At 38.0% G+C, this 22,041-nt stretch overlaps 1 protein-coding gene across 11 annotated transcripts in view; it reads left to right on the top strand.

Moving 5' to 3' along the window:
• Positions 1-738: 738 nt before the first annotated feature.
• Positions 739-22,041, top strand: part of LOC134204726 (CTTNBP2 N-terminal-like protein) — a 43,749-nt gene continuing 22,446 nt past the window's right edge. For 3 of the 11 annotated variants that reach the window (XM_062679513.1, XM_062679502.1, XM_062679512.1), the window contains exons 1-6: positions 739-857; positions 1,646-2,288; positions 5,250-6,088; positions 6,146-6,309; positions 6,583-6,831; positions 8,513-8,673. In XM_062679513.1, the coding sequence (XP_062535497.1) occupies positions 2,007-2,288; positions 5,250-6,088; positions 6,146-6,309; positions 6,583-6,831; positions 8,513-8,673 (1,695 nt within the window). In that variant the 5' untranslated portion in view covers positions 739-857; positions 1,646-2,006. The remainder of the gene's footprint in view (positions 858-1,645; positions 2,289-5,249; positions 6,089-6,145; positions 6,310-6,582; positions 6,832-8,512; positions 8,674-22,041) is intronic. The other 8 variants (XM_062679506.1, XM_062679508.1, XM_062679509.1 and 5 more) reach the window with 8 other exon arrangements.

Raw genomic sequence — 22,041 nt, forward strand, 5'->3', positions numbered from 1 at the left:
TCGATACGGAAGCAACGCACAATTATATATCTTTATTATATCAAACGCACAATTCGGGACTGATTTGCGATTTGGGCGTAACTTATTTTGTAAACAAACATTGCTTCGTGGATTCCGGAGAATGCAAGCGTTTTCATCTCAAACTAATTCCCTTATCTGGTACAGGAAATCTTAATCTGTCGGATCCATACCGTGGTTTCCTCATGAAATGCTTGTTTTAGCAGGAATTCGCCTTCCAATGTTTGTTTACAAAATAAGTTACGCCCAAATCGCAAATCAGTCCCGAATTGTCATTTTTATTATTTCACGCATGCTGCGACGCAGCAAAGCTAAATCAACAAGAATGACAGTTGTGCGCCGCCTCTGAATCGAGTGATGTGCGCCCGAAAACGCGAGCACTTGGAATTTGGATTCCGTCAGGAGTGACCTTAACAGTAAATTGCCTACATTTCGACTATTAGCTATCCGGCATAAACATGCATAAACTGTTGATGATCAAATTCCATATCTTCTATCGCACTATACGTAATTCTTCGTTCAATTTGCGGTCGTATTTTTGATACAATCCTTTACTTTTTTGTCTTCATTATAAGCAGATTCAGATATAATACGAATTAATGTTTTCTATCGTTACCATCAGATTTATGGTCCATATACAGTTTAGAATTATGGCGTGATTATAATGAGACACCCCTATACCTGAACCTTGCGGACTGCGGAGTGAAGTCAGCCCTTACCAAATAATCCCGATGCTGTCATTGATTGTGATTCGTAAATCGTGATTGCGTGAAGAAAAACAGTGTTTGGAGTGTTTATAATTTAAATTTATGGTCTAAAGTGTCGCCATCGATTAGCTTGTGAGTTATATTTTGCGAAACAGATGAAATTCATTACATTTTGATATGATTAGTTGTGAAAACTTCTTTTGAAAAATCCAAACTGGTTGAAGAAGAAAGATTCGATGCTCAAGAACGAACCAAAAAGGAGGATAGTTCCTTGGAAGAGAAAACTTGTTTCAAATTGTGCATGTGTTCGTGTCGCGAAGATTGCTCTCTCGCAGAAAAGCGTAACAAAACAGAGAGCTGTCAAAAATCGTGTTGTGCTTTCTTATTGGACACCGAAATGTGTAGAATCGTTACTAGGGTGTTCCAAAATATTGTAATTTTGACAATGATTTTTGGTGAAAAAAATATTCATTCGATATAAATAATCGTATATGCGATTTTTAGATTTTAAAGTGACTGCCAGAGTAACTGTGAAATGTGACGTGATAAAAACATCAAAACACTATCTTTTTCCACTCCCGCGTTACATTTTGCGGTCGTCTGGATTACTTTTAATAGCCTATTTTGATTACGAAATTTATTACATATTTTATTCTCTTGTTCTTAAATGAAAATAAGAATGATGTGTGAACTTTGACATCAACTTTGATTGTAGTTCGAATAGGTTATTAGATTGTAATATGTAATGCAAATATTAAACGTTTCAGCGTTGCTAACGAAATTATTTTAATAAATTTCGAAGCATCATTTTTTTTTATCAGATTGCACGAATCGTTAATGTTTGGTTTTTATATTTTTGTTTGCCTCTTTCTGGTATCTTTGTAACACCCTGCTCAACACCCATCGCGTGAAAATGGTAGCAGAATATTCTGTAGCATGATATAGAATACAAAAAATATTGGATTATTCGGTTAATTTTGTGTGCAAAAGTTGTCGTGAATATAATCGTAAGTGGAATTGTTGAAATCCGTGCTTTTAGTATTAGAAAATTAAATGGTCTGTTGAATAATGACAATGCAAAAACAAATACGTTCGCAGAGAAGCAATCCGGTCGATCGACCTTCATGTTAATGACTCTTGGCCAGTGAGAGAAGTAGCAAGAGAAGACACTGCTATTCGCCTTATATTTGGAAGAAAAACGTTGTTTAGTGTTGCAATACAATCATTCCTTCCCGAAGGAACATTATCCGGATGGTGTTACTTTTCTGAGTGAGCACGGGAATGAGCACCACTAGGCCCCGTCTGGTGCACACGAGGAAAATCCAGCCCACATCTTCGCCATCAAAGCGAGCAAAAAGCAGTCCCCACGAAGAAGACTCTTCCGCTTCGCCGACTGGCAGCAGCAGCCCCAGCGGCGGCAGTGTCTTCAGTATGGCCGAACCGGGTGGCGACGTAACGACGATGGCATCCATCGGAGAGCTGGCGGAAGCTGGCGAGCATCCGCCATCAAAGTTTACGGAAGCGGATCTGCAGGCTATAAAGTTAACGAGTGACACGTTGAAGGTAAGATTCTGCTGACGCTGGGCTGATAAAAGCATAATATGAGTGAAGGACGGTGTGACATTTTTATTGATTGGGGATTTCTGTATCTGCGTGGGTGTGGGAACTTTCCTTCGCCAAAAGAGCAGGGCTGGCAGCAAATTATCGCAATTTGGTCATAATAAAAAATCATTAAAAAAATGAATCAGTCACTTGAAATTATTTGATAAGAAAAAACTAGCAAACTAATGAGATATCAAAATAGTTTGCGGCTGACTTTTAAAAATATTTATCGAAAAGTTCTGGTCATTTCAACAGAGATTGACTCTTTTACAAATAAATTGTAACAGGATTTTATGACTGATTTTGCCTTCTTTGAAGTCTAAAATTAACAGCGTGAGCTCATTGACTATGTACTAAATGATAATTGAATTATTTCTATAGCGTACCTCAAACACCGAACTGTTAGAAGATCTGTAGGAAAATTGCAGTGATGCAAGTCTACCATATACATCAATATATACATATCCCATTAATTAAGCTTAGTTGCTGTAATGAGTGGCGTAGCCACGGGGTGGTTTTGGACATAACCCCCCCCCACAGAGACAAAATTTTAGAAGAATTTTTTTTCAATAAAAATGTTCTGAAAACCCCAGACAAATTTTCTGGCTACGCCACTGACTGTAATGAGTTATTGGTAAATGACTCGGACTATAACTAAATGATCGGCACCATCCCTGCTAATAGCTTTTAGAAACTAATTTAGGGATTATTAAAGTTTGATGGCAACAATTAGAGAAATACTCTAACGTGTAAGTCTTAAGCTTTGTAACAATACCTTTCATAATATAAGAAGCAAAAGAAAAATAAGGTTTTTCTAAACAACATATAACAGTACCAGCCCTGATATTGTAGCTAAATCGTGGAGTAGTAAAATGAGTACACTGGGAGGGGCTATCACGGAGCAAAGAAAAGTAAACAATATTGACTCATGTCGTATCCTATGGCCTCGTGATGCTGATTGCGGTTTTCTTTCACCTTAGGGGCCATGAACTTATTACGTCGACATTTAGTGGGGAGGGGAGCTCAGTCATTTTCTTACTTTCCTTACGCAAGGGAGGTGGGTTTAAATCCGGTTCATTATGTTATTAGTGTTCCGCCTCGAATAGATTGTGGCATCACAACATTCGTGAGACATTCGCTATTTGGTGCCTTCAGCTTCTTCAATTTTGCATCATTATGGTGCGAAAAGCATTGCTTGATAAAATACGGATGATGCGGTGTGTACCAAATCGCTTCGTTTCCAAACCGATGGGATTGTGGTTGGGAAAAAATCAATATTTATTCTAGTGTCGTTGAAAGGTACAACATTTCTCTCCTAGATATATGTTTGGTGTGAATGATTTAGTAGATAATCATCGTATACTGAACATTGAAAAATATACAGCAATTGAAGGATGAGTCATAAGATAATTCATGCTCAATTGACCTTTCCCGTCAAACATTATATTTCGTTTTATTGTGTCAGTCAATTCTTTGATTGTAATTTTATCTAATTTCAATTTAATTTAAATCTCAGAGATCCCATATTTTTGAAGTCCCTTTTTAAAAAATCAAGAACAAAACCTAAAAAAGTGCTGCACATGTACACCAGTCTGAAGGAATAAGATTTTTTGTTTGAAATTTTAAAAATAGTTAGAGGCGTCAAAAAATATATAGGTTCTTCGGGGAAGTTGACGTTGCAAAATTATAGAATCGATTGAGCGAATTAAAATTTTCAACGGGAAAAGTGAATTCAAATTCAGTTCAATCAAAGTTAATTGCCTATTTCCGTGGATTAAACCACCCGACTTGGACATTAATTTACAATATTGTGAAAACTCATATGTGAATATGTACGTTGTGTGGAAGAAATCGATTTGAAAAATGTATTGGATGTAACCACTTTCCCTTCGATGGGACTCGCACCTATGTCCCTACAGTACGCTAGACTGGTGCTTTTACCAACTAAGCTACGAAGGACCGTCGTCGGCCTTCGCAACCTAGCGGCTACTGAACGAGCTTGAGATTCCCAAATTGGACGCATAGTCAAATCACTCGCAATCCATTTCTCAAGCCAACACTTCCACATGTGTATAGTACACGTTCACATTAGAGAAGCGTGAGTATTTAGAATGGATGGATTGCGAGTGATTTGACTATGCGTCCAATTTGGGAATCTCGAGCTCGTTAAATAGCCGCTAGGTTGCGAAGGCCGACGGAGGTCCTTCGTAGCTTAGTTGGTTAAAGCACCAGTCTAGCGTACTGTAGGGTCATGGGTTCGAGTCCCATCGAAGGGAAAGTGGTTACCTCCAATACATTTTCCAAATCAATATCTTCCACATAACGTACATATTTACATATGAGTTTTCACAACATTGTGAATTCAAATTATTTATGGGAGGATACATTAATTACTTGACGAAAATATGGGCAATTTTCAAACCCCCTCCCCCTATTTCACACGTTTTGTATGAAGCATCCAAAAATGTTGTATGGATTGTCACACTTCAAGCAACCCATCAATCCCCCTCCAAGCGTTACGTAATTTATGGATGTTTCCTATATCAACAAACAATTTTTAAGGAAAAATTATTTTGTAAATAGGAAAATGCGAATAATTTATTCGAATTCCGATTTTCTTCAAATTTTACCCAAATAAAAATTTGATAATTTTATTTTGGCTTACAAATCTAACATTTTGTCCCTTGTTTTTCAATCAATATGAATCATGAAATTGAACACCTGATCATCTTTAAAAAATAACACAATATATAAAATCTATGCTAATCGATTTTTCTACGTCCTTAGATATCGTTTGTGAAAATTAACATAGACAAGAAGCAACTATGTATTAACAACTATGTAATTTCTTACATCTACTTTTCATATGTGCTTCTAATTAAATGTTACTTGAACCTCGTTTCTTTCTTTTTTTTAATTCAGCGCAATCCAAAGATGGACTTTAGCAAAACTGATCTCCTCAAACTGCTGAGCTACTTGGAAGGTGAGCTCCAAGCCCGAGACGTAGTCATCGCCGTACTTAAGACTGAAAAAGTCAAACAACTACTCAACACTGCTCGATATAGCAAGCCCACTAACCTAAACGATCCTCACGCGGCGCTCTACCGCGACAACTTGGCCTCCAGTGGGAACATCGCCAGCCGACAGTCATCCATTCAGGCGGCATATTCCGAGCACGAGATGCGACTGCTCAACGACCAGCGATTGGGTGTCAAAGAACAGATGGATTCTCTGGCGGCGCTTGTGATGCAGCAGCGACAAACTCAAGCCAAAATGGTCGAAGTACTGAAAGATGCCGAAGAACGATACAAAAAAGTTGTTCAGGAACTAGAAGACGAACGACGGAAGCATGAACACACCACTGCCCAAGGCGACGACATTACGTACGGGTTAGAGATCGAACGGTCACGGTTGAAGCAGGAATTGGAGCATGAGAAAGAGCAACGAAAAGTGACGGAATTGGAGCTACAGAAAATTCAGGAACAGTTCGAAGCGGAAAAGAATCGCCAGAAGCAGATAGTACTATTGCTCCTAGCAGAGAGAAAGAAAATTATTATAAAATATATAGAAGAGCGAAAGCGTAGTGAGGATTTGGCACAGATCTTGTCCGAAGAAAAATTGCGAGTGGACACAATAGCCGAAGGCCTTGAGGAAGAAAGCAAAAAGTCGCTCAGGATGGAAGCGGAATTGGAGACGCAAACTCAGCAATTCGATTTGGAGAGAAAAATGTTGCACCAAAGTCTGGGCAAGGAGGAGAAGCGGTAAGTCTTTTTTCATTTCTGGCTTAGATTACACAATAATTCAATTATTAATTTTAGAATCAAAGAGCAAGAGATCGAAATTCAGCAGCTGAAGACAGAATTGGAAATGCTGAGGAAACAGACTGGTATTCGCCATCCGATTGTTGCCCCGCAGCTTCCTACCAAACCAGGCGGTCTAATGCCTTCGAGGCCATCAATAGGAGGGGTCCCACTAGCATCAGGCAAGTACAAACAAAAACGGATAATTTTACTTCAAAATGTCATAAAATCCATTTTATTAGTTCTCGTACGGTAGTTTATATTCTTAAGACATTATTAATTGGGATATTTCAACAAATTACTAAACAAAATTATAAGTAAAGAATTCAAAATTCAAATTCTATTTCCTGTATTTCGTAATTTGTTTCTCCCTTCATCAATCTTCATTTACAAATTAAAACCTCAAATCATTTAACACGAACACATCCCGAACATAAAAAATAACACAAATGCAGACGTAGGAAACGTAGCATCATCCTCTTCTTCCGCTTCCGTCGCAGCTGGTTCTGCGGCGTCTGCTACCACAGCCGCTTCCTCTGCTGCTGCTGCTGCTGCCGCCGCCGTTAGTGGACCTGCTGCTGCCTCGGGCCCTGTATCCGGTGTTGGGATTCTACCGCATGGCGCCGCCGCAATGATCAGTAGTGTGGCCACCAAGGTGGTCCAGCCAACTGCTACGGTTTCTAGCGTGCCAGTTTCCGGACCAAGTAATTTAATAACTCTTTTTTTTTTGTTTTGAACCTGTGAACTGTCGTAACTGTTCTCTATAGCAAGAGAAACTATATCTGATGTGTGATTGCTGTGACGTTGCTGTACTTAACCTCTTCCTTATTTATTTATGTAGCTCTATTGCTTTTCTTGTGGCTTTTCTATTCATTACACTTTGCTTATATCTAATAGCGATCAGCTGATGTAAATAATATTCTAACAACTATAATATAGATTACCTACTTAGAAGCTTTTCAGATAACGTGTAAACTTCAAAATATTCAAATACAGTTCAGCTAAATATTCCTTATTTTATTGTTACATGAACCATTAGTTTGGCAACTTTCATGAGTCCATTTCCGTCAATTTCGAAGAAAAAATTCAAACTGATTTCAACTCCTTGGGGGCTGTCCATATCACGTGGACTGGTTTTGGCCAGTTTTACATGCATCTTCTCCCAACGTGGACATTTGTTATACAAATTACCAAAATTTTGTATGGACCGTGGACACGAACAACCCCTTTCTGTCCACGACTTTTTGAAAAGGTATAAAAAAATCATTGCAGAATTAGTGGAAAACGAAAAAATGTTTTAAATTGTAAATCAATCAACCGTCTAAGACGAATTAAGTACTGTCCATTTAATTCCACCAGTTAATTTTCGTTATCTTTGCAGATACGTATTTCGACCACAACTGTGTGGTCGTCTTCAGTGTCTCGTACTTGACTCGACTTGGTCGTCACACTGGTCTTCACACTCCAAGTCGAGTCAAGTACGAGACACTGAAGACGACCACACAGTGGTGGTCGAAATACGTATCTGCAAAGATAACGAAAATTAACTGGTGGAATTAAATGGACAGTACTTAATTCGTCTTAGACGGTTGAATACATTCCACTAAAAGAGCCTAATATATTTTTCTGTAAATCAATAATAATTGGATTATTTTCAATAGTTTTCTTACTTTGACACAAACAGTTGTGTCAAATCTACCTATTGAACTGCCAATCTGTCTACTTATATATCGAGCAAAGTAAACGAATGCCCGTGTGTGGTGCAGAAGTATTGTTATCGCATGACAATTATTAGAGCGAAATGAAACGTAAAGGGACTAAAATGTAGGAACTCTCCACAAGAAATAGCGTATTTTCCAGTATTCCATTTTATAGAATTGTCCATTCTTAAAAATGACATTTGTCAGAACGATTCATTCTCCAGAATAACATTTCCAGGGGGGCAAATTTGTCCACCAGCAACGTAAAAAGCTCTAGTTTACCAAAACAAATTTCGCTCTTTTGAAATGTTGATGCCGATTTTTCGTATGGTTTTTCATCCGCTGATGTAAAGACAACAAATCATGCCTTTTTATATTCAAACATTTTGTCTTACTCGTAGAACATATTTGTGCCGGGTAACTTCCATTACTGTCAAAATCAAACATTACAGGCAAAATGTAATATAAAATAATTTGTTAGTATGTGGCTCTATGAGGCTTAAGTGTAATAAACATCATTCTAGAATAACATAAAACGACACTTTGCAATAGTGTACAATATATGATCCTGATTTGCATGTCTTCTTATGTGTATCACCATTGCGCTTATATTTACCTAAACGTTCCTTTTTGTTTCAAGAAACATCGATACCACAACTAATGCGCTGTTTCCAACTCTCCACAGCAACTGGAATCGCTCGTTCTGTGTCGCCCGGGCAACTTATCAGACAAACCGCCATCTCACAGCTGTCGATAACGTCTCCACCGTTAGGACCTCCCGGAGCGAATGCCGCACCGGTGGCACCGTCTCCCGAAACGTACGCCAACACGGTCACACCCAGCAAGGTAAGTCCAACTGCCCAAACCAAATACACTCGTTTGTCGTCGTTTGCCATTTTACCCTGTTTGATGATAGGATATTTTTTGTACCATGCTTACGATTGTACGATTTCAGTTTGATTTGACAAAAGGAAGATATTCCAAATCGAAATTATTCATTATTGCCCTGTCACGAACTTTCCGCATATTGTGTTGCACTTTGAACTATCTATGCCCTCCCAATCGGCGCACCATTCGCAATCGTTCGTTATCATTTTTATGTTTTGTTTTTATCAGTTACACGTTCCATTCGTAAGTGTTGTAATCACAATACGCTAAAAAATTGTCTGTAGAATGAGTGGTGATTGAATGAAGGCATTTGTACCTTTGTATCATACATATTTTTATGAACATTCGTTTTATTTGATACAAGCTCATCAAGACCATATATGGCTGATTCACTTCAGTGTTGTTCAGGCTAATTTTGTGTTTATTATTTCATTTGAAAAAATCTCCAATACCATATTAAATATTTATCGTTGTTAGCCATTCCTCCCATGGGTTGGCACAGGATATTCACTGCTTTCCTCATCATATTGAGTTTATATTAGATACAAGTCTATCAATTTCGATCAAACTTTTTATTTATGTTCACTTAATATATTTTGATTTACTATTTACGTAGACCTACTATGTAAACTATATAGCACTTTTGTTATATCCTGGGGCAGTTCCCTCTGGGCAGGAATGGTTTTAACTCACTTTAGCACTTATTTATTTTCATTTGTTCATTTCAGTGAAGAATATACATTGATGAAATTTCAAAAATAATTTACTTTTAAACAATATCTATTTTCATAGCTTGATATTCTAACACGAACACTTTAGTGTTTCTATAGATGGAATGTAAATGCTGTAGCTTATAAACTGCGGAAATTTATGGTATTCCATATACCTACATACTGATCTATACTGATGTCCTGTGAATTTTGAAAGCTAAACGAACGAAATATCGGGGCCTATAAATACCTTAGCCTAGCGGTAAAATGCGTGGCTACATTCCCGGTTTATGATATTTTCTCGACTTGTTGTCATATTTTTAGTCTTACGAATAGACTTGTGCGCCGCTGCTGATGATTTGCTTATGCCGCTGATTATTTTTACCACGCAGATGGCTACGAAAAGACTTGTGACAGTAAGTTAATAAATTATTCAAGAAGAGCATTTTCACTGCCAAGTTAAGTAATTAATAATCGTGAACTGTTTCTCATTATCAGGAATGGTATGTACTGTCAGAAATACATATGTTCAAGCAAGTTTATATAATCAATTATCTTACAATTTTCAAATTGTAATTGTAATTCTTATTTCGGTTGAAATTCATAATACGAAATCTTTGGCTGGTGACGTACACACAACTGCAATGCAACAAGCATTGAGCTGATTTCTAGCTCAAAATGTGCGAGAAGCATGGAAAGAAATGTCTTTGTAATTGGTTTTATTGATTAGCTTCGTTAAAAGATCCTTTGTAATACAGCAGCGGTTTTCAACCTGTACCGCAGGGGGGTACCTTCGCTGGCCCTAGGGGGTACCTCGGACAAAAATGCGTAATGGCGGACGTATTACAATTCCAATTCGAAACTTATTGATAAAATTTTAATAATTGTGTATTTATTATATCATAATTTTGTCTTGTGCATAATATGCATGATGATTAGTAAATCAAAACCAAAAATCTCCAATGCAATCTTCCTGCTCTAAATGAAATGTTGAAACATATTTTGAGTGGGCTGGGTGTACCAATTGTCGCCATACATAAGAACAACTATTTTTTTAAAAATAAGTAAAAGGCATGTGGGTGGACTTTATATATCAAGCGAAAGGTTTTACTTACTACTCCTTAGAACAACTGTGAAAACCACAATAAAATTTGTTATAATCATCAAAATTGATTAATCCATAATAGGAACGCATGCACCAGTTGTAGCACTATTCTAAATTTTGGTTCCTTATTTGGCAAATCCCATTGTTTTCTTATGGGATTGGCCAAGTAGGGACCACTAGTGCGATAACTTGTGCAAACCCGGGTAGAGGTGAATAACAAACAAATAACATAATAATAACAAATTTTGCTATGATATTAGATTTAGTTATTCTTATGTTATCAATAAATAACATAAAATAACATTCCAACAACAAATTTTGTTATAATAGTAAAATAAGTTATTTATATGTTATTGTAAGAAGGAGCAGAACAACAAATGAAGAACACATTTAATCATAGCAAAGTTTGTTATTCATTTATCATTTGCATTTTCAACATACCAATATTAACTAATTTTGATATTTTCTTTTCTTCAAATATTTTGCTATTGGTTTGTTATTATAATAGCAAAATGAGATATTTATGAGTTATTTGCTAGAGCAATGTCTGTTATTATTTTTGCTATTTTAGCAACTATATCAAACAAACTAATAGCAGATTTTGCTATTCAGTTATTCATATATTAATAGTAAAATTTGATATTATTTTGCTGTTTTCTTCTACCCGGGAAGGACGTCAAAAATTAAGCTAAATCAATTTTTACAATAATGCTTTGCTTGTTTTGGAGGAGATCAAAGGTCTTATCGTATCATATGAATATGCTTTATCGATATGAACTTGGTTTGCGGTGATTTGGTTGGCCATTTGGCATATAAAGCACTAGTGCGACAACTGGTGCTATAGTCACAACTGGTACATCTATCTTTTCAACTAAAATCCAGAATCTAAAGGTTCGGCCCTTGTTTAAAAGATATATTTCCCATTCGAAAACTTGCCATCTCCGGATTGGCAATCGTACGTCTTTGCACACAAGGCTAATTGGATACCCTGGTTGGTTCTTTCAAGACTTTCAGAAGCCTCCTTTCAAGATGTTCAGAAGCCTCCTTTCAAGAGGCTTGGAAGCCTCCTTTCAAGAGGCTTGGAAGCCTCCTTTCAAGAGGCTCGGAAGCCTCCTTTCAAGAGGCTCGGAAGCCTCCTTTCAAGAGGCTCGGAAGCCTCCTTTCAAGAGGCTTGGAAGCAGGGTAGAAATATTTCACAGTCAATGCAGTGAAAAACATGGATCTCAGTATAATCTGCAGTCGCCTTCTTCGCCGCCGTGGTGAGTGCGACTGGGTGCAGCCGAAAAATCATTTCCAACACCGACCTTTCAATTTCGCATTCAGCCACTCACAAGTCACTCTGACATGCTGCTCAGTTCGCTCCTTACCGTATGACTGTGAGTGGCCCAGTGCTCCCGAAAATTTACAACCCTGCTTGGAAGCCTCCTTTCAAGAGGCTTGGAAGCCTCCTTTCAAGAGGCTTGGAAGCCTCCTTTCAAGAGGCTCGGAAGCCTCCTTTTAAGAGGCTCGGAAGCCTCCTTTCAAGAGGCTCGGAAGCCTCCTTTCAAGAGGCTCGGATGCCTCCTTTCAAGAGACTCGAAAGCTTCCTATCAAGAAGCTCAGAAGCCTCCTTTCAAGAGGTTCAAGCCTCCTTTCAAGAGGCTCAGAAGCCTCCTTTCAAGAGGCCTGGAAGCCTCCTTTCAAGAGGCTCGGAAGCCTCCTTTCAAGAGGCTCAGAAGCCTCCTTTCAAGAGGCTCAGAAGCCTCCTTTCAAAGAGGCTCAGAGCCTCCTTTCAAGAGGCTCAGGCCTCCTTTCAAGAGGCCCGGAAGCCTCCTTTCAAGAGGCTCGGAAGCCTCCTTTCAAGAGGCCCGGAAGCCTCCTTTCAAGAGGCTCGGAAGCCTCCTTTCAAGAGGCCCGGAAGCCTCCTTTCAAGAGGCTCGGAAGCCTCCTTTCAAGAGGCTCGGAAGCCTCCTTTCAAGAGGCTCAGAAGCCTCCTTTCAAGAGGCTCAGAAGCCTCCTTTTAAGAGGCTCGGAAGCCTCCTTTCAAGAGGCTCGGAAGCCTCCTTTCAAGAGGCTCGGAAGCCTCCTTTCAAGAGGCCTCAAGCCTCCTTTCAAGAGGCTCAGGAGCCTCCTTTCAAGAGGCCTCAGGAGCCTCCTTTCAAGAGGCTCAGGAAGCCTCCTTTCAAGAGGCTCGGAAGCCTCCTTTCAAGAGGCCTCAGAAGCCTCCTTTCAAGAGGCTCAGAAGCCTCCTTTCAAGAGGCTCAGAAGCCTCCTTTCAAGAGGCTCAGAAGCCTCCTTTCAAGAGGCTCGGAAGCCTCCTTTCAAGAGGCTCAGAAGCCTCCTTCAAGAGGCTCAGAAGCCTCCTTTCAAGAGGCTCAGAAGCCTCCTTTCAAGAGGCCTCAGGAGCCTCCTTTCAAGAGGCCTGGGAGCCTCCTTTCAAGAGGCTCAGGAGCCTCCTTTCAAGAGGCTCAGGAGCCTCCTTTCAAGAGGCTCGGAAGCCTCCTTTCAAGAGGCTCGGAAGCCTCCTTTCAAGAGGCTCGGAAGCCTCCTTTCAAAAGGCTCGGAAGCCTCCTTTCAAGAGGCTTGGAAGCCTCCTTTCAAGAGGCTCGGAAGCCTCCTTTCAAGAGGCTCGGAAGCCTCCTTTCAAGAGGCTCGGAAGCCTCCTTTCAAGAGGCTCGGAAGCCTCCTTTCAAGAGGCTCGGAAACCTCCCTTCAAGAGGCTCGGAAGCCTCCTTTCAAGAGGCTCGGAAGCCTTCTTTCAAGAGGCTTGGAAGCCTCCTTTCAAAAGGCTTGGAAACCTTTTAAAAAAGGCTTGGAAGCTTCCTTTCAAGAGGCTTGGAAGCCTCCTTTCAAGCGGCTTGGAAGCCTCCTTTCAAGAGGCTCGGAAGCCTTCTTTCAAAAATCGTAGAAGGCTTATTTCAAGAGGCTTAATGTTCTTTTCAAAAGGCTCGTAAGCCTACTTTTACGAGGTACGGCAGCCTCCTTTCAAGATGCTCGGAAGCCTCCCTCCAAGAAGATCGGAATTGTTCTTTCAAGAGGCTTGGAAGCATACTTCCAAAAGGCTCAGAAGCATCCTTACAAGATGCAAAGGAAGCCTCCTTTTAAGTGACTCGAAAGCTGCCATTCAAGATGTTTGAAATCCTCAGAAGCCTCTTATCAACAGGTGCGGAAGCCTACTTTCAAGAGATTCAGAAGCTCCTTTCAAGAGGTTGGCAAGCCTCCTTCCAAAGAAGGAATTACTTTTATCAAAGGCTTGGAAGCCTACCTTGAAGAGCGGGTACCTAAATGAATGAAGAACTTCGGGGGAGGGGGTGCACATTGGAACAACTCAGAAAAAAGACGGTCAAAACCTCATTGTGGCGTTTAATACAGGTTTAGATCCATGTTTTGTTCATAGAATGTGTTCAAAAAGCTGCCCGACAAAATCTAAAGCGTGAAATCCACTATTATGTTTTAATGCGATACCCGAGCAAAAAAAAATTTTTTTTCTACAATTTTTTTTTGTTTGGGTTTTTGACAATATTTTAGAATATTGGGTTTTGAGAAATTTTGCTAAAGATACTGTATTTTTTTCTCCTAATTTTAAGTGTTGAATCGTTGTTCTTCGATATTGCAGTCTTAAACTAATATAAAAATCGATTTTAAATATTTCGAAACTAAATATACAACGTTTTGACCCGTTTTGTACCACAAAACATTGAATAGCACTGACATACGCTAATCTGAAGATAATATGGCCTTTTTTATTGACATTTCTATCAAATGGAGCACATTTATCGGAAAGGTCAATTTGTTTAAAAAAATATCACCCTTTGGGCACATTTTGGCAGCTAGATTTACGTTATTCAGAAAGCTAATTTTATATACAAGAAGCCAGTGGCTAAAGCTCAGTTGGGTCTGATGAGGCTCATTGATTTTTGTTACAATTTTTTAAAGTGTTATTTTCCAAAAAATAGTTTTGTTTCACCTGTATCCAGTTTGTACTAAAAATAGTACTAAAAATGTTGTAGTTCCCGCTTACAAAGAGCATTCTCCTTCCCTGAAGATATGGAAGATAAAAATATCCCAAGCAACCAGAAATTCGGATAAGAAGGGCTATACTGGGTTAATCAGCTCTCATTTTAAGTAATTTTTCGTATGGTGGGAGCGTTAAAGTGAACTTTAAAGTTTCGTTAAGGATGCTTGGAACTTGATGTGAACCATAGTGAACCAATTAGTTCGGTTAAGAGTAAATTTAAGTAAAATCTGAACTTCTGGTTGCTTGGGATGCGCTCAAACATGATAAGTGAGTAAAATATAAGTATACTGATTTTCTTGTTTCAATTTAATATGCCTTTAATTGATTATTATGCAGTTAGTTCCGCATTATCGATTAACGGTAAGGTGCAAGTATCTTAACCAATAAGGTATTATACGGGTACAGTACCGATTTTTGGCCATATCTCCATATTCGAGCATTTATAAAAAATATTTTAGAAGTTTTGGCGATGTTTTAGCTTTCATAAAGATACACTTATTATTTAGCCAAATTTACTTCTAAAACCAATCGATTTTGTTTGAAAACAATATTTTTCAAAAGTAGGCTAAATTAGGCACTGAATTATAAGCAAAGGGTACGCTCACCCTACTTATAGACATAATAAATAGATCCACAATAAGGCCGATGAAATAAGTATATGATGAGAAAGAGAAATATTTATCGAAAACTACACTATAAAAATTGGAACAAAAATCAGTGAGCCTCATCTGACCCAACTGAGCTTTAGCCACTGGCTTCTTTTATACAAAATCAGCTTTTAGAATAACGGAAATCTAGCTGCCAAAATGTGCCTATAAGGTTGATATTGAATCAAGAAATTAACCTATTTTTTCAATAAAATCGTTCTATTTGACTGAAATTCCAATCAGAAAGACCATATTATCTGAAAACGATCGTATATCAGTGTTATTTTTTATTTTGTGATATAAAACGTATTGATATGTTGTACATTTATTTTAAAAATACTGAAAATCGATTTTTATATGAGTTTTGGACAGCAGTATCGGAAAACAACGATTGAACCTTCAAAATTAGGAAGAAAACATACAGTATCTTTCTCAAAACACAATATTCTAAAACATTATCAAAAACTCGAACAAAAAAAAATTGTGGAAAAAATTTGTTTTCGCTAGGGTGTCGCAATTAAACATAATAGTGGATTTCATGCTCTAGATTTGTCGGGCAGCTTTTTGAACACATTCTATGAAAAAAATCATGGATCTAAATCTGTATTAAACGCCATAATGAGGTTTTGGCCGTCTATTTTCTGAGTTGTTCCAATGTGGGGTGGGGGTACCTCTTTAGAAAAAGGTTGAGAACCGCTGCAATACAGCAACCATTTGTTACTGGGCTAATCATCAGCCTGGTTACGAACGCCACTTTTTAAGTGGGCTGACGAGGTGATTCGCTGTACATATTAGTGCTGTCCAATGAGCAGCTCGAAGTTGTTCCCGTCGGTGCTACCCTTTATGCCAAAGTCGTTTGGCCTATTTTCAATAATCATAATCTTTACGCAACTTAAAGCGGGACTTTAACATAGACTTCTTGATATGAACAATAAAGAAGCCGCATGCTTTCACAAAAGGCATCATCAACTCTTTTGCATTATTTCGAGCAATCGCGTAATATAAAAGAAGGAATGATCTCCCTTTTTACATTGCACCGAACAAACGCGTGCTTTAAAAGAAGGCATCATCAATTCTTTTGCATTATCCCGAGCAATCGCGTCATTCAAAAAGAAGGAATGATCTCCCCTTTTGCATTGTTTCGAACAAACGCATCATTACAAGCATCATCAACTCTTGCATTATCGTGAGCAATCGCGTAATTTAAAAGAAGAAATGATCTTCTTTTTTGCATTGCTCCTAACAAACGCGTGCTTCAAAAGAAGGCGTCATTAACTCTTTCGTATCATCCTGAGCATTCGCGTAAATTAAAAGCAGGAAAGATCTCCTCCCTTTTTGGATTGCACCGAGCAAATGCGAGCTTTAAAAGAAGGCAGCATCCATTCTTTTGCATTATCGCGATCAATCGCGTAATTTAAAAGAAGGAATAATCTTCTTTTTTGCATTGCTCCAAACAAACGCGTGCTTTAAAAGAAGGCATCATCAGCTCTTTAGCATTATCCCGAGCTATTGCGTAATTTAAAAGAAGGAGTAGTCTCCCCTTTCGCATTGCACCGAGCAAACGCGTGATTTAAAAGAAAGGCCACATCACGTGTTTCGCCTTATCTCGAGCAACCGTTTGATTTAAAAAATGATACGAACAAAAATTCAATAAAATAGAATTACTTTTACTTTCACTTTTTGGGGAATAATACGTTCTGAGGAATGGTCTCCTCGGAATTAGTAAATATATTCTGGGAAAAAGATTCAAATGGTACGGTTTTCGACAGACAGTTTTCTGGGAAATTGTAAAGAACCTAAATCGTTGATAATAATATCAATTATTAAAGTTAGTCATCTAAACTGAAAGAACAGCCTATGTGCAAATGAAGGGAAAAATCATATTGAAATTATAACTTATATAAATGCCAATAATAACTATTCTGAAAGAATTGTAATTTTTCTGAGTATATATTATTTTTAATCAATTATTTCAAACGACCATTATGCCAAACGGCGTACCCCCGTTCCCGTCCGGATTTTTCTTTTTTGTCAACAAATGGACATGAGTATGGGAATAATCTTGAGCTACTTCGGGCTGCTTATTGGACAGCATTATTGTAATTTTTAATTGGGATTTGGCCCAGTTAGCGAACGCTCAGTTTTAAAATAACGCCCAGTTAGCAAACTGTTACTCTATAAAGTTTGCTCAGATAAAACATTAGGAAATGGAAATGAAATGTACAAATTGTTCTACAGTTCAATAATTCTTTTCGTTTTTCGTCTGAAATTATTTCGAAATTGTCCTTAACTTGGTTGAACAGAAAGATTATTTTCAAATCCCTCTTGAAATTCTTTTAAAAATACTCCTACTTCAATATTTTTTTCGAAAGTTCTTTACGAAACCTCTTTTGAGTCTTGGGTGTCAATCGTGAAATCCACCCGAAACTCTACCGGATACTTCTTAAAGAATTTATTCATTGGCGTAACTAGCCCCGACGCCTAGGGGTGGCTAAATGCCCTTCATCTATCTTTCCTATTTTGAACTCCTTTCAAAAATTCTCGAACATTTTACCACCTCATTAAGTTACCGTAATGGTAATGTGATAAATCTGGTCCAATCATCTAACGAAATTGCGTATCAATCATACTCATCCATATTCTCTCAAACACACATGCTTTCTGTTGTAGCCCACAGTATCGAAGCGTGTTTGCTTACCTGCCGATGATTGCTACAACGACTCAAATTGATAGCGTATGGCTATTGCATCTAAGTGTAGTAGCGCACGGCTTTGTCCCGCCCACTCAAAGGACAATTTGTGATGGATCGCTGTCAGGTTCCCATTGGGGCAGTGAATATTTTTGCATATTTCGTAAATATTCTATCTATCTCAAATGAAAAGAAAATAATGCAACATTCCTCCAGGGATTACGATGGGCATGTTCCAAGTGTTACGATGAGAATCCTTTATTGATTCCGATGGGAATGTTTAAGGGAGATATTTCAACAGGAATCCTCCAAGCATACCGAAGAAATCCTCCGTGGATTATGAAGGGTATTCTCCACAGATTCCCATGGGTATCCCTCAATGATAACGAAAGGAATTCAGTGTGAATTCTGCTGGAATCCGTTTGGAAGTCTTCGATGATTTTGAAAGGAATTCTTCAGAAATTTCAATGAGAATTCTTCTCGAATTCTGGTAAGAACTCCTCTTGGATTCTAATGAGAATCCTTCTCGAACGATGATGGGAACTGTGGAGATTATCATACTGCTAGGCAAGCGGAAGTCTTCTGATAAACTGTCACTCCCAGTCCGTGATGATTGGCCACATATCTTTGACTGCTGGCGAAGTACCACGATTGCTTTGATTGATATTCTGGTGGCTCTCCGTTGTTGTTGATATCAAGCTTATTTCGGTGCTTTCAAATCAATTAGATATTGCCTTATTCATAATTATTACCAAGTGCTATTTCACTGCCACACAGGAATCTTTCTCAGTAATCAGAAACAAGTCTTCCACTCATCTCATTATGATAGGCTTAATATGGGAGACAATGCTTCTGCTTCAAACTTTTTCAGTAATTCATTATGCTATATGTTGAAAATTGATATCACTGCTAACTATCTTTTCAAATCCTAGGGGGGCATTTTTTTTCTAGGGAGGGCTTGGTCCCCTCCTCCTCTCTAGGGTTTTTTTCTTCAGGAATACCTTCAAGAAACTCTTCAGGAATTGCCTCGAATTCCAGAGGAATTCATGAAAGAAATGCCCGGAGGAAATTCTTGAAGACATTTTGGAGGGAATACCTGGATGAATTTTCGGAGATGTTCTTTTAGGAATTTCGGTAAAAGTTTCCCGAATGATCTCTTCGAAAAACTTATTAAGCGAATTCCTAGAGGAATCCCCAGCAGGAATTTCTAAAGCAACTTGTTATTTTTGAAGGAATTCGTGGAGGAAACTCCTGGAAAAGCTACGCTACTCAATCCGCGGTCCTTCAGTACATCAGCGAGTATGCGAATGCTCCCGACGAAGTTGAGAGATTCATTCGTAGCTTAATTATTTTCGAAGGCTGGATTGCAGGGCCTGCCAACAAACCCCATGGATTTCCGGAGGACCATAGTGCATAGTTTTGCTTAGAGACCCTCTCTAGTACTCGGACGATAATCAGCCGCCCCTAATATAGCCCGGGTAGAGGTGAATAACAAACAAATAACATAATGATAACAAATTTTGCTATGATATCAGATTTAGTTATTCTTATGTTATTCATAAATAACATAAAATAGCATCCCAACAACAAGTTTTGTAATAATAGTAAAATTAGTTATTTATATGTTATTGTAAGAAAGAGCACAACAACAAATGAAGAACACATTTTGCAATCATAGCAAAGTTTGTTATTCATTTATCATTTGCATCTTCAACATATCAATAATAACTGATTTTGATATTTTCTTTTCTTCAAATATTTTGCTATTGGTTTGTTATTATAATAGCAAAATGAGTTATTTATGAGTTATTTGCTAGTGCAATGTCTGTTATTATTTTTGCTATTTTAGCAACTATATCAAACAAACTAATATCTGATTTTGCTATTCAGTTATTCATATATTAATAGTAAAATTTGATATTATTTAGTTGTTTTCTTCTACCCGGGAGGGAACACATGTTGTGAATTGCACCATCTCGTGGAAAGACGGTCGATCAGATTTGCACCTCTGGATAAAGCTCGATCCACCGTCTCTTTCCAATTACTGCGGCGGCTCTGGTGGCCGTACCGAGAAGTAAAATACATCACATCGTTGCGGAAGGTTTGTTTAATTTATGGTGAAAGTTTCATCAGTATTGATGCTCAAAAGTTGCTTCAAAAGTTATCGAAAATGGAACGCGAGAGATGGGAACAAAATTTTGCTCACTCACGTTGGAAATCCAACATGGTCATTAGGAATGATTTCAAAGTATCTAAAATTACCGAAATTGACTGTAAAAACTGTCAAACGTTATTGGGAAACACTATTGCTGGATCGCGTAGAACAAAACAATCGTAGAAGTGGAACATGCGACCAGAAACTACAATTAAAAGTCTGCAGAGCAGTTCGGAACCATTTTGGGATTTCCTTGTGTGATTTAGCGAAAAGGTTCACTGCGCCTACAGCACAGCTCAAATAATCTGTTGAGACGAAGGTTTCAAGTCGTATGATGTCGGTAAGCGTCCCAACAGGACCCTGACACAGATCCTGGTTGCCAAACATCGTGCAAGAATGCTGGTCGAGCAAGTTCTGACGAAAAAGAAGTGATGTATTTTGATGGGCGATGAAATTAATTTTAAAATTGACTTCAATTCCCGGGATACAAGTTTTACCTTGCCAAACGGAAGGGTAATGCCCCAGGAAAATTCAAATATGTCTATGCAGGCAAGATTGCTCACAAATTGATGGTGTGTCAAAGTGTCTGCAGTTGTGGGAAGAAAACTAAAGTTTTCATCACTGGAGCGACCATAAATGGGCAAATATACAAGAAGGAGTGTCTTCAGAAGCGATTTTTGCCATCCATTCAATCACACGACTGTCCGGTGTTGCTTTGGCCTGACTTAACAAGCTGCCATTACAGACGGGATGTAATGGAATGGTATGAACCGAATGATAATGATGTTATTGAAAAAACTATCAACCCACCAAAATGCCCAAATTTACGTTCCAACGAAAAATATTAGGCAATTATCATAGGGAAACTTGAGAAATGGTGAAAAACAATCAGAAAACCAACTTATATGGAGAAGTGGTTTGAAAAAATGGCAGAATAAGTTGACCATTCTACTGTGCAAAAAATAACGAGTGGTATTGAGAGAAAAGTCCGAGAATTCATCCGAAATGCCAATGAATAATTTTTCGATATTTTTTCCTTCAAAGTTTACTAAATTCCCTGTATAATAAAACCTGAACCACCTTTTCATGTACTTTTTTGGCAAAGAAATGTCTAATTTTGTGCGGCCAAATACTAAGTAGATCAAGCTTTAGAGAAAACCACCTCCCCCTGTCAGCATTCAGCACAGTTCCCACGGGGGTTGGTTACTCGATCTTCCCTACGGTTACTCGTACTCCGCCTTGCAAAACGATGAACTAGGGATAAAAATAGAAGTTGCTAGACAAGAGGCTAAGGACCACTCATATTTTATTTCTTCAGGTAACGAAGTACCAAAGGTATACATCATCCAGCAATTACCGTGCCTTTTCTGAGCCAAGTTAGTGCCAAGCAACATTGATGTCATGACATTTTTGAAATTAAACTCTCATGTCCCACACTTTGTAATATGAACAATGATCTATTAGACCAAGTTATAGGATCATAAAACGTTAAAATTTTCACGGATCGTTTTCGTTTCACATTCAAGAAATTATTTCAGGAACAAACTATTCAATTCTACATTTTTTCCTAGAATTTTTGTGAAATTAAAGGCATCATATTTCTAGCATTTTTGGAATCCTATAAGTTTTTCTTATTCGCTTTTTACTCTTTTGAAGTGTTCATATTTGTATTGTATTAACATATTTAATAAGTTTTCTTTCCATCATTTTTGGTTTATTGGTGCAAACATTGAAAGATAATGATTTTTTTTAAATTCATTTGTAGTAGTAAATTGTACAAAATTGGTTTAAACGTTCAATTGTTACGAACGAATACCCATGTCAGAATACAGTCATTAGTTAGTTTGGTTTTCGTACTCATCATGCAAGAATGGTAAAGTAGTATATTGGATTAACACATTGAATGCTTTTTCTACCCCATGTAACCAATCCGCCAGCTATTGATAGTAATAGCTAATTTTGTTTTCTCTGTTTCTGTTCCAATTACAACAATTCTTGAATCGAACGAATCTAAAAAAAACAC

The sequence above is a fragment of the Armigeres subalbatus genome, unplaced genomic scaffold, assembly GCF_024139115.2.
Source record: "Armigeres subalbatus isolate Guangzhou_Male unplaced genomic scaffold, GZ_Asu_2 Contig857, whole genome shotgun sequence".
Classification (NCBI taxonomy): Eukaryota; Metazoa; Arthropoda; class Insecta; order Diptera; family Culicidae; genus Armigeres; species Armigeres subalbatus.